The sequence below is a fragment of the Xenopus laevis genome, chromosome 1L (genome assembly GCF_017654675.1).
Source record: "Xenopus laevis strain J_2021 chromosome 1L, Xenopus_laevis_v10.1, whole genome shotgun sequence".
NCBI lineage: Eukaryota > Metazoa > Chordata > Amphibia > Anura > Pipidae > Xenopus > Xenopus laevis.
The window spans coordinates 124,740,457-124,754,073 of NC_054371.1; the positions used below are offsets into that span (position 1 = coordinate 124,740,457).

A 13,617-nucleotide genomic window follows, 5' to 3' on the forward strand; every position below is an offset into this window, starting at 1 on the left:
ACTGCACTGGCCCGGGGTACTTCTGAGCGAGCACAATAAAGCGATCTTCTTCCTTCTGTGCTCAGGTGCCCATATGCAGTAGAATGGGAAGCTGAACTTAAAGGACAATGCCGATTTTTTTTTTTTTTTTACTTTACCAGGCAGGGCCATTGAAGAATGAAGAAGCGGTAGAAGACAATCACTCTATAGAGCTCCCTCATAAGTACCTGTGCCAGTGCAGTTTTCAGCACTGGCCTGAGTTATCATGTAATTGATTATAATCACTGAGAGGGTGCCCTCATATGGAACCCTTGAATGATTTCACCTTTCCTTCTCCTTTAAGTGGTTTCTGAGACATGAACAATTTTAGACAGTACTATACTGCTAGGTAGGCTTGGCTCAACAGCAATTTTTGAAGGCCCAGAGTGACCTTTACTTTCTATGCACATCTGGTATTCAGTTAACCCTTGGGTTGCGGACTCCCAGCTGAGACAAAAGTCGGGAACTGGCAAATGCAGAAAATGCCAAAATTAAAAAACGGATGTAAATTACAAAATTGGCAACATGATTAAGTTTAAATCAAGTCATGGTTCTCAAAATCGCAGATCAGAGTTCCATTATTAGTTCAATGATGGGAAGCCATCCTGGACCACAGTCAGCACAGCAGGTTGCACACCTTTTAGTATTATATGACTCAAAAGAGAAGAAAACAACGACCATCTTAAAAGAAGCACTCAAACCATTTTTTATTTTATTAATTTTTAGCCATTTTGATTATAACCAATGCAGCACTGTCCACACATGACAGTGGGATTTATGTGTGCAAATATGATCACTTTTTACATAGCGTGCTGGGCTTAAAATATAAGATCCATTACGCATGATAAGAACCTGGGGTGCTCTGGGTATGGAATCATTCTGTAATAAGGATCTCAAGTCTGATAAAAATCATTTAAATATTAAATAAATCAAACAGAATTGCTTTGTAAGATCAAGTGCTATTTAATATTACAGACAAAAAAGAATGTTGAGGTATTTGTTTTTATAGTGGACTCTAAAGGAGATGGTCTTCCTGTATTGGGTGCTTTCTGGATAACTAGTTTCCAATTAAGGAAAACAAAGAAGAATCATCGACCTTATGACTTTGTTGTGTATTCAACTTCCACTCACCTCTGCAACTGGGCTATTTCCTGGCTGATCTCATCTAGTTCTTTCACACCAGTAAATTCACCAGAGCCTACAGAGCTGGAACTGTCCTGAGAAAGGTACATGGTGTAAGTTAAAAATGAGTAAGGTGGGCAACAAAGATATATCTATGTATATGTTGTATATTGTATGCTTCAACAATAACATTAAAACCCGTATCAGTGGGAAAAACACAGCATGCAATTTAATGCTTTTGCGTACAACAGGCTAGTATCATGCTCTTGCTTTAACATGAAGTATTGCATGCTTTATTTTTGACACATCACTGCTAAAATTGGCAAAATTTGTATAGTGCAAGCTGGATCATTCCAGGATTAAAGAATTTCACTGCCTCAAAAAATTTTATAACAAAACCGATGTAGCAAATTGTTGTGTCAGACAAGGATGCGAATTCTGAAAAACTCATTTTGTTTAGGAAGGTGCTTCAATGGCTCCCATAGCGCTAGCAACAGAGTAAATGGGATAAAATGTGATCAGTGCTTCAGAAGTTTGCATGCCAAGGATACAGGACACTTCTCAGAGGCCTTTACTCACTCGGCGCATGTCTGTTAAGCTTGCCATCTCGTTTCCTATGGGGGTCATGTAACCAGACAGGGTCTGGAGAGGATGAAAAAGTTTGGGGCAAGAGAGAAGCCATAGTTGGGTCACAGTGTACAGCAAGTTTCACTGAATACTGTATAGGTTGTACAGTTGTTTTATGTACACACACAAACACACACATAAAGCTAATAAACATTTCAGCAATAAAGAAGTTGAAAATCAACACAATAACAACATCCCTGCTAGTTTACTACTACTGTGTTAGTAGAGCTTGCTTTAACATTTGTTTTCATACCTGTATAGGGGTGCTCCTTTCACTTGGTGGAATCATGTCAGGTGATAACACCTGTGGGGGATCAATCCCTTTGCTGACTTTCTGTTGTATAAGATACATTGCTAGAGCAAATTGGTCCTTATTCAGTTTCCCAGTTTGCCTTATGTCTGCAAGAGCCCTACAGAATAAAAAACCAGTTCAAGCTACATATGTTCCAAACATCCTACGGCAGTGGTTGTTTGACTTTTGCAGTTCAAGCTCCCCTTGGAGGTCCTTCGGTCAAAGCCCTTAGCTCATAACAAAGAAATAGGAATAGGAAACGGCTGTGGTATCAGTCATTCCATCATAATTTAAAGAACATCTGGATAAGCACATATGTTTTTGCCCAGTATCTCACCCTAAATGAAGGGTGGCCATTCAGAGGTATGGACAAATCTTACCATAAATGACATTAATGCTAAGCCCTGTCTACTATTCTGAACCCCCACAGGAGATCAGCCCATCAGTTTGGAAACCAGTGTCTTTAAGCAAAGATGTCTATTATAAAGCAAGAGGCAGAGTTTAAAGGAATACATTTAAGAACTTTTTTTCAGGTTCTGCAGTGATTTGCAAAATGTTGGTCCGCAGTTGTTAGGTACAATGTGGGCTCGTGAACCCTCAAAATCCACAATGACCAGAGAATGAAAGTAGGATGGACTCAGTATACAAGAGGTTTCTGACTGGAGAACTATCTTGCAAAGCTAATTAAATTCTGGTTAGCTGGCCTCTGAGCGATCCTTGAGCCGTCAGAGAAAATTTAAATTTTATAACCCTTTAATTCCCTTCTAACTGTAATGTTCACTTACTAGAGGCAACAGGCTAACTATTATACTACTGACGTTTAGGAAACTAACACAGAGCAATTGTATATGGGAATATATATCCCTCTCACCATATGTGTGCTAAGATATTCTGAGACAGGCCAGACTGCATAAATATATCCTTCACTTCCAGCCCACTCACAAATCCATCCATGTCCAGGTCTATCTGCAAAAAGATGTCATCAAAACGCATTTTGTCTGTCGGCGGGACCACCCAGTTCACAGCAGGCTTTGAAATAAAGGAAAAAAAATACTATTCACTGATTGTACCGAACTGTACAGATTGTGGACAAAAGTTGATGGTCAAATTGCAATCTCTGAGTTGATGATCACTATAGAGAATAGTCCATGGAACTCCAGGTGAAATGATGACCCTATACAGAGTCATTGGTTCACCAAGTTTCCTATTCTTCTGTATTAACTTTGATATAATAGCGTCGGTATTTGACTAGATCAGAGACTCATGGTATTTCATACACACTGATGATCATACTGTTTGGTAGGAGATTGACAAAAATTGGTGCACTAAATTGGCTTGTCTGTGCGGGTCAAACTATTTGTGTGTATCCTCCTCTTCTCCCCTCCTACTACCTCCTGTTCTACCAGCGAACTGAACTGATTGACATGACTAGAATAGTCATAGAATATATAAACATGTCAAAATGGGGGTTTATTTTTATTTTAAGAAGGAAATGGCTGTATCCATGTCTGTGTCATTATAACAGAACCCTGAGCAGTGAAATGAGTTACACTTCCTAGTGACTGTTCTGCACCTGGGCTGGTTTGGAAGAGTGCTTTGGTGAAATGCTGCCGGCACTGTTCAAGCTGCTCATACTGCCGTGAGATGGAGTGGATCGTAGACTATCTTTAGGTGGTGGGCTGGAGGGAAGAACTGAAACGGCCCCTGGGAATGTTGGAGTCTTCTTCCTTTTGTTCGGTGGGATAAGGGATGGAGGTAACACTGAAGGAACAGGTTCTTTCTCCAAGGCTCTGTATACAAGATGCATTGCCTGCATGACACACAGATGTTAGATTAATAGATTCTGTTTTATAAACACACTTTATTCAGCTAGAAACAGCTTCAACAATGGAAAAAAACCCTAAATTCTGATGTTTGTCATGAAATGTGCCGATTTCCACAGCCCCTAGTTCTCTACTAAATTGCAATCATCCATTGGACACAACTTTTACATTCACTAGAACAAAAACCAGCTGATATTGGTGAAAGTTGTTTCTCTGAAAGAACTACAGTGACCAAAATGCCATAATGTGTCACAGCCCTTAAAGGGAAACTGTCGCGGGAAAACGTGCTTTTTACAAAATGCATCAGTTAATAGTGCTGCTCCAGCATAATCCTGCATTGAAATCCGTTTTTCAAAAGAGCAAATGTTTTTTTAATTATGAAATTTGCTGTGGGGCTAGACATTTTGACATTTCCCATGTGCCCTCAGGTCATGTGACTTCAGGCACACTTTACTGCTGCACTGCAAGTTGGAGTGATATCACCCCCTCCCTCCTACCAGCTGCTGTAATGTAAACAGAGCCTTGTCTGGTCAGCCCGTCAGTTGAACAATAGGCAGGTATCAAGATAACAGCTAACTCTTCAGAAGGATTCTGCTGACTGGACTGGGAGGAGCTCTGTGTCTGTCTGCTGTTACCAGTGCTTTGCCCCACAGCCTTGGACTGAATTGACTTATACAGTACCTTACTGTACTTGCTATGGGGCACTGAAACACTGTATTTTCAGTGTGTAATAATAACATGCAATATGCACTGTCGTAACTTTCTCTGTCTAACACTAAGGGGGTCCAGTCTGAAGGCCAGTTAGGGGGAGATTTGGGGGTGAGTGCTTATCTGTGCCCTGTGTACCCCTGGAATTAACGCAGGGTGACTGTTACCCCAATGTTTCATATATCTGTAATCTTGTTATGAGCTAAGGGGGCCCAGCCTGAAGATCAGTTAGGGGGAGATTTGGGGTGAGTGCTTATTTGTACCCTGGGTACCCTTGAAACTATAGCAGGGTGACACCCCAATGTTTCTATATATCTATAACCTTGTTATGAGCTAAGGGAGCACAGCCTGAAGGTCAGTTAGGGGGAGATTTGGGGTGAGTGCTTATTTGTACCCTGGGTACCCCTGGAACTATAGCAGGGTGACTGTTACCCCAATGTTTCTATATATCTGTAACCTTGTTATGAGCTAAGGGGCCCAGTCTGAAGGCCGGTTAATGGGCAGGGAGGAGAAAGGCAGTGGTGGGCTAGGAAATGTTAGCAGAGCTGTGGCAGTGCAGAGTGCCAATGGGAATCATTGAGTTAGTGCAGGTCCTACAAATAGTACTGGCTTATGGTTTATTTATACCTCAAATAATAGGAGTGCACTGCCAAGACTGGTGATAGGGAACAGAAAAAAAGAACATACTGTGGAAGCAGGAAAACTGAGAACGATGAAGTGTATGAAGGGTTAAATAGTTCAATGTTGGTTTCTATAGTTCAGGAAAGGAGAGAGAGAGAGAGAGAGAGAGAGAGAGAGAGAGAGAGAGAGAGAGAGAGAGACAGAGACAGAGACAGAGAGAGAGAGACAGTCCATCAAAAATAAACATTGCAGGCACTGAGCAAGGTCTGTGTGGGGATGGGATAGCTGAGGGAACACTGTCACAGCTCTATCACCTTATCTTGCAAGTAACCAGCCTCAAACAAACAAACCATAGCAGCAATTAGTAACATTTCCCCCCTCCCAACTCTGTAAATGTTAGTTCAAAGGAATGCTCAATATCAAAGTGAATTTACTGAGGAGCAGGAGGCTTGATATTAGTCTGTGCAAGGAGGACTGCTCCTGGACGCTGGAGTGCTGGCCAGGCAGTAAGTAGGAAGTGAAAGCAGAAGCTTCTCGGTAGACCATGTGACCACTCTCCTCCTGAAGTCACAGATAGGGAAGGGGCAGTACACAGCAGAGAGGGGAGGGGCAATACACAGCAAGCTCCTCATGTCGCACTACGACTTGGCTTTTTATCAGTGAGCAGCTGCCTCCAAGCAGACAGGTAATGCTGTGCCTGCTGTTAGTGCAGCACGTGAGGAATATATAATGAGCAGATATGGAATCCCCCATGGCAAAATAATAACTTATGCATTGAATTGTGAATTAACATTTTATTTGCCAGACAGTGTTTTTTGAGGTGTACTCTTTAGAAAATGTCAAAAAAAAAAAAAGTTGAAAATGACGACAGATTCCCTTTAAGGTTAAGTAAGATTAGGTAACTCCCCTATGAGTTTTCCAGAGAGACAAATACAAGGAAGAACTGCTACTCTGATAAGGTTAGTTTTGTTGTAAAAACTGAATGTCTGAATCCATGAAGTCATTGTGTGATGGGTAGGGATGAAACTCCAGAGATTTGCCTTCTATGCCAATGCTCTTAAAGGACCGGTAACATCAAAAACATTTTTTTAAAAATTTGTTAGTATAGAACGAAATAAAAACACCAAGACAAATTAAACTTTAAAATAGCAAAGCCTTTATTAAGAAATAACTTACAGAAACTTCACTTCCTGTCCTCTACAGAAAAGGCAACGACAATCCATCGTGCACGGCTCGATTTCTTCTCCCATATTCTACTGACAGCTTGTGGAAGGCGATGTCGGCTGCAGGAGGAACAAGCACTCGGGTACAACAGCAGCTGGAAACCTCTGCGTCATACTTATTGACTGGGCTGGAAACTGGGAGCAGAATGGGCAGCATGGAGTTCAGGGACTAACTGGTTCTGTACAGATCCCTCTGTTTGATTCGAATTCTCCGGAGCGCTGTACGTGCACTGCCAGCAGTATAGTCAGCAGGTTGTCCTGGAGTTGCTGTGGTACCAGCATGCACAGTGAGTTTGTGCTCCCCTCGGTAGTGCTTGGCATCTGACCCACAGCTGACATGTAGGACTGCCACTTGCGCCTCTTCCCTTGTTGTGTGCAGGGACCGACCTGCAGATATTGGTGGCTGGCGCTAGGAGAGTGGCAAACCTATATCCGTATTAGTGGCAGCTTGCGCCCGATCCTTCCCAGCAGCAGAACTGTCTGTGTGAGAGCTGGTCAAGCGTGTCAAATTTGTGCGCTGCATGATTTTAAACTATGTTTGAATAATAAATGAGTGTTTTTAGCCCCGCAAGTGCTCCGTGTCTTTGAAGATTTTCATTTGGATTTGACGCTACGAGAAGCGGTTACACGTTGCAGCACAGCGTAACAGCATCTGGAACAGTGAGTGCTCCCTTTCTTTTGGTTCTCTTTTCTGTGTGAGAGCTGTACTCTGATCTGACACGCCGTGTGCAAGTCCTGCAATAATAAAGCTGCCAGCAGCCCACACTGATACACTCAAACACATTCACCTCGTACCGCGCCTTACTGTAAGTTTATTCCCATGGAATCCGACAGCTGGGTTCCAGGTGCAGGAGCGTATCAGTGTGGGGCTGCTGGCAGCTTTATTATTGCAAAAACCTTTTTTTGATGTTACTGGTCCTTTAATGCAGTAGGTTTTATGAAGCTATTCATTCTACAGCACATGAATGAAACTAAAAAGCTTAACTCACCACAGCAAACTCATCTCTATCCAAGTGTCCATCCTTATCAATGTCACTCAACTCCCACACCTGAGGCGAAATAGCAAATGTAAGGTTTTTAAGGCTTCGTCCATGAAGAATTACTTACTGTTTGCATCACATGTACATTTTTATTGCTTAAAAACACAGTTCAAAAGTTCCAAAGGTAGTGGTCACAAGTCTAACTAAATTTTTAAACACTACTAAAACTGAAGTGCTCAGTATTCTAACCAACTTGAGAAGTTTCTATTATAATCTGCATTATTATAATGTATATTACAATAATGCAGATAAGCAAATCTGTGATATTTGCAACCATCAGATAGAGCCTGCTGGTGCCCATAGTTGTATCAGGTAGCCTGATCCAAAAGAGTGCAACACCAACATCTACTATCGTTCTCCAGTGGCCCACTGCTTATCCTTGGGCAGGTGAATGTGTAGCATAGCAATTTTTCATATATTGCATGTATTTTCTGTGCTTTTATTCAGCAAGGTATTCCAGGGAGAATAAAAGAAAATTAAGGCACAGAATGCTGTGGGGGGTTTTTTTTCCGTTTTTTTTTGTATGTTTTTTTTAAAGAAGAGGAGCATCAGGTAGAATGAAAGCTTTTAGTGGCTGGATGTGCCTAACAAATTGGTAACCCAAAGTAAATATTCTTATTGAATGCTTTAAAATGTAACGGTTAGCCGGAATCGTCCAACAAGCCAGTATAGACAGGTGGTTATGTTGTTTTAGGGCAATTAGGATGACTTTGTGTCACAACTGTTATCTGTCACTCACAACAATGATGTACAATACAGAAGTCACATTAAAGGGACACTATATCCTCTTTTTCAAAATGAAACTGAAGCTACTCCATGTTTGATTCTTGCAAGGTAGAGAATTAGATTGCCTGGACTAAACATGGATGGGTTCAATGTAATATCAGCTGTCAAACGAGTCCAACCACGACTAGTTTTGGTACACTTTTTATCAGATTTGAATATCTGGGCAGGGGCAGGTGACATAGTATTGATGTTTAGCATCTTTGGAATCCATTAGAGAATTAAAAATGAAGAATATAATACTATGTCTCTCCTATGTTCCTATAAGGAGTTATGGCCATTACATTCTTGCCCCAGTTCCTACTGACAGGAGGTCATAAAAAACTCAATCTGTGTCCTGCTAGGCCACACCCCCTTGCATTCCTGAGGGAGGGGAAGTGTCTAGTTACCTGATGCCCCTGAATCACTGATAAATAGTCAGCTCTTCTGACTAAGAATGGGATTTTACTTAGGGTCATAAAGAGTCTTAAACGAACAATGTAGAAAAATCGCACACCCTCAAAGAGATCAGCCAGGTGCACAATATTAGAGGGTCAGCAACCTCACAACTGGATATAGAAGAAGAATATCGGCACACGAGGCAACTAGCATTGCAGGGAACAACCTGCTCGTTTATTATGCGGTGATGCATGCTTGACAAAGGGGAGTGTCCCCGAAACGTTGCATCACCGCATAATAAACGAGCAGGTTGTTCCCTGCAACGCTAGTTGCCTCGTGTGCCGATATTCTTCTTCTATATTTTACTAGGAGCACATATTTCCATGGGGGTTTATACAGTTTTGTTTTTCCTTGCCTTCAGGACCGGGAAATTCTATATTTGAAGCCAAGTATAGGTTTTCCATGTTTTTCCCTTTTATTTTATAAACTGCTTGTATTATATGTATTAGCTTGTATTATATGTATTATATGTCTTTTTGTAACATCTTTTTGTTAATTTGCACTGTTATACCTTTTATAATATGAGTGCTGGTAGGAAGGGTGTTTTTCAATTACATTAACCCTTTCACTACTAGAGTACCTGGTTTCTGTCATCGCCATTGTGGAGTATGAAAGTGGTGGTAGCAAATTTTGCTTTTGGGTTTTGTGGGTGTAGGTTGGTGTTTGGGGTGCTGTGGTGCTAGTTGAACCTGGATGAAAGGTGTATGAGAGGCTGAGTGACCCCCACAAAGTCACATGCAGATGGAAGTACCATAATCATGACAGGCCCTATTCATTTAGCTCATGTTGATCAAAGGGGTATACTGACCCTTTAATTGTAAGGCTTCCTAACAATCACCTACTGTACAAATGTGAGCACTTACCCTCCCTAAGACATCCAGAGGTAGCTTGGAGTTCATAAGAACAGGTTTGACCTTGTCTCCAGAAAGCAAGCCATTCACTGGCAGCAGACTGTCAAAAATACCATCAAATTTGGATTTCTCTTCTATCTAGTGGGTAAAATATATATAGCATTAGAATTTTATTAGCACTGACCTTTCTAGATTCTAAGTGTGTGTGCAACATTGTTAACTAATTATGTTCTGACATGTGGATAGCTTTCAAAAGCCCACTATGGTGATTTTTTTTCCAGATGACATAAGAATGCCACTGAGAATGTATTACCATCAGGAATCTCAAGGCTTTGGCAACACTTTCTAGTGTGCCTTCTCCTATAGGGCCCACCTGACATATTCTGTGTGTATCAAAGTTTAATTTGTGCTTATTAGTTACTCAGTTAGAAATCGGCTTAAATCTGAAAAAAAGAATTCCAGCCCTTATGCTGTATTCCCGCCAGAGATCGATATCAGCCCCCTAGACAGCCCAGCAAGTAAGTATAGTGTACTACAATTTAAGGTAAAGTATACCTCATACCTTGTTCATTAATTAATAGCCAAACTGTGAGGAAGCCCCCCAGGGAAGCATAAAGCAGTGGCTGAGGTGGGAGGGATTGCTCCCTTGGACACTCCTGGATGCCCAGGTCAGTAAGTGGGAGATTTCCGGTAAACACTTATTCATTCACCCTAGATAATTTACAACTATGTCTGACTGGCTGATACAGCAGGCTTTATATATCTGCAACTGTGTTATAAGCGAAGTCTGGCCCAAATGTTACATCTCAAAAGAGGCTTGAAAACACATCATCAAAATTATTATCAACCTTCAAAACAATTCCCTGCACAAGAACTTGCATGCACAGCCTAAAGCAAGCTGCATATTACTCTGCAACTTAGTAAACAAAGAAAATTTCATAAAGTAGATAAAGTCATGGCTATATACAGTATAATAATTTTCTGGGTCTTAAAAAATATATAACATTGTTTAAATACACAGAAAGTAAGCTGACTTTAACTACTGAACAATACAGAACAGAAAACTTACCCGAACCCCCCAATGTGCCTCCACAGGTGGTGGAGTGATTAACAGAGGGCTACTAGTGTCGTGCTGAAACAAAAGGGAAAAAAAGTATGCAACAACATATATCATAAAGTAACGTGAGCTGGTGAAATATTTTAAGAAAATAAAAAAAATGATAAGTTTAAAAAGAATTTGTAGACAGTAAACACAAAGCATCTGCCTGTGTCTTGAACAACGTTAAAGGAATGTCAGATTCCCCAGCAGTGAACTTGATTACATCCACGTGCCTTACACTGAGACCTGCGAGTCAGAAACAGCTTTTTGTCTTACCTATAAATTTGTTTTCTACTTTCATTGCAGGGGGGGGCACAGACATTAACTCCAACTTCTTGGAGGAAAGGACACTTTAAAAAAAAAAGTAATTTAGGAAGCTCCTGGGCTCGAGTGCAAGAGAACTAAGGTATATAAGAGCATCCTCCAGCCTGGCCTTAATTAATACAGTGCTGATAAACACAGTCAGCTTAGGTGTTTAAGTGCCTCGTCAGCTTCAGGCCTGGCCTGTCTTAAGGTGGCCAAAGACGCACCGATAATATCGTATGAAAGTAAATTTCATACGATATTCGGTGCATGTATGGTGGGAGATGAGTCGACCAATATTGGCAGAAGACTTGAATATCAGTCAGCTCATCGATCGGGCCGAAAAATTTTGATCAGGTGCCTTTGAAGGCACCGGAACATTGGCCATTGTTAATGCTGAATCATTAGATACAGGTAGAATTCTATTGTTTCTACCTGTATATCCGATGATTCAGCTCTACAAGTGTGTATTGAATTGAACAATCTTTCCTGTAGCATCTATGGCCACCTTTAGACAGAGAAAGGGCAAGTATAGGTGGGTTGGAAAAATTCTGAACCGCGCATCACTATGGTATAGACTACAGGGAAGAGTAAGGGCAACCCCCTGTAAAGGCAAGACATTGGTCCTTTACAGGTCCTTCCATAGAACACACTGCCATTAGTAAAAGCAGTCACTTACAAATTTGGGAGCTGGTACTGGAAAATGTAAACTTGCCAGACTGACTTCATGCCCACATTGAGCGCAAGCTACCAGCCGCAGTGCTACATAAAATCCCTGAAAAAGAATGATGAATGATCAGAAAGAGCTTATGAATATGTATATCAATGTTTATTCACAGAAGAAATATGCAGTGCTTAACAGATAAATACATTTGAATAGTTAAGTCTATATACCTCTCTTTGCAACGATTTGTTAAATCTAGAATGTATCTACAAATATTACAACTGTTTTATTTTTCATTTATATATTACCCTACCCTGCTACAGCCTGTGCTGGATCTACTGTTGACACTCCAGGCTGTAAATCTTGAGGTGCTCAAATTTAGAATTCCGTTATAATGTACATTTCCCTTACGTCTTGATCTCCCCTTAGGTGAAAGTCTAGGAGCCATACATAAACGTACACAACATAATTCCCTGTTAGAAGCTCTACCTTAGTGGAAATGAGTTTAAGTACTTACCTGCTTATCCAAGTAACCTTTCCCCTCTGGGTCAGCCAGGTCCCATATCTGAAAGACAATATGCCGTTGCCAGTTAAAAATACAAAACAGGCTTGGATGCCTACTGCAGTACAATAATGCATTTTGATTTCTTAACTGAAATTTTTATTGGAGTATTCAAAGAGTTTAAACTGAGAAATAATATAATAAAATACAATTGAATGACAACAAAAATCAACAAATGAATGAAAAAATTGAATGTTTGGTGGGTGAGTCTTGTTCTTTAGCTCACAATTAAAAAATACGGTGTTTAAAGTTAGCAAAAATAAATTACCCCACGAGTTATTTGGTACAATCACACGTATTGCTGAAAAACATTAAGGATACATTTTATGAGGTAACCATGGGAGCCATATTTTATCACACGTCTGCAAACCATTTTTGAGCATATAGTTTATTATTTTGGATTTTTTTTGGATTTGGAATTGCAGATTATTTCCAGTTACTAGCTATAATTAGTTCTGCAGCCATAAAATTATGCTAGGTCAATCTGTGTGCAGAGTTGTTTTTTTCCACCAATAAAAAAAACAAATGGGTCTTTAGGGAATTTTGTATGTACTACCCTTGAGAGAAGGGTTACATCAATTTCCAAAAGTTCAGTACAACCAAACATTCTCACTACAGGGAAAGAACAATTCCTTCATCTTCACAGCCCCTGAATCATTAAGGTTTACATTACAGATATATGTTATGCAATCTACCAGGCACTTAGTATGTTCCATGAAGAACTTTTATTAAACTTTCTCTGATACAGAAGTGCTGCCCTGTTTTGGTTAAGCTTGCTTGTCCCCTCATGTAGTTAAGCTTTTTATTACTGCAACCTCTAGAAAGGCCAGGGGGATATCCGGATTGAAGAAACGTATATATTTTTTTTTCATAATGAATTCATATCCAACATTATTTGGGAAGCATCTGTCAAATCCTGTAGAGGTATCTTAGATCAGTTCTGTCCAACTCGCTTACCTTGTGTAAGCTTTAAAAGGTTCAAATTCTGACTGTAATCCCCCCAGCATTGTTCATATGCCTAAAGCCCCGAACTGTTAACACATGTAAAGCCCTGTACTGTTCACACCTCAGATCCAGACAGGAAAATGTCCACACCTCATACAAACTGCAGGAGGGGCACCAGCATTGTGTCACTGTAAATAGTTCTGGTGAACTGTTCATCTTAGAGTGGTCCTTAGTTCACCCTGTCTCCTGCTTTATTCTGCCTTCCCTATGATGGGTGGGGTGGGTGTATGTGTGTGTGATACTCTGTACAAAAGAAATAAAAGGCGGCTCAATCCCCAAAAGTCAATACTGCACAAATTTTGGCTCACCCGGTACAGAGTGGGACCCAGGTGTACAAACCCCGGGTCTATCGTGTTCGGGTGTAACCTTAACCAGTGTATGGCATACAATAGATATTCACAGCAATCACATGAAATAGATTCCAAACTCACCGATGAT

The 13,617-nt window shown here is 40.6% G+C and overlaps 1 protein-coding gene across 4 annotated transcripts in view; it reads right to left on the bottom strand.

The window, feature by feature from the left end:
* Window positions 1-13,617, bottom strand: part of eps15l1.L (epidermal growth factor receptor pathway substrate 15-like 1 L homeolog) — an 83,758-nt gene that overhangs the window by 54,525 nt on the left and 15,616 nt on the right. For 2 of the 4 annotated variants that reach the window (XM_018257103.2, XM_018257098.2), the window contains exons 4-13: window positions 12,130-12,177; window positions 11,628-11,723; window positions 10,616-10,678; window positions 9,559-9,684; window positions 7,424-7,483; window positions 3,633-3,869; window positions 2,931-3,088; window positions 2,021-2,177; window positions 1,720-1,782; window positions 1,150-1,235 (exon numbers count right to left, since the gene is read on the bottom strand). In XM_018257103.2, the coding sequence (XP_018112592.1) occupies window positions 1,150-1,235; window positions 1,720-1,782; window positions 2,021-2,177; window positions 2,931-3,088; window positions 3,633-3,869; window positions 7,424-7,483; window positions 9,559-9,684; window positions 10,616-10,678; window positions 11,628-11,723; window positions 12,130-12,177 (1,094 nt within the window). The remainder of the gene's footprint in view (window positions 1-1,149; window positions 1,236-1,719; window positions 1,783-2,020; window positions 2,178-2,930; window positions 3,089-3,632; window positions 3,870-7,423; window positions 7,484-9,558; window positions 9,685-10,615; window positions 10,679-11,627; window positions 11,724-12,129; window positions 12,178-13,617) is intronic. The other 2 variants (XM_018257116.2, XM_018257110.2) reach the window with 1 other exon arrangement.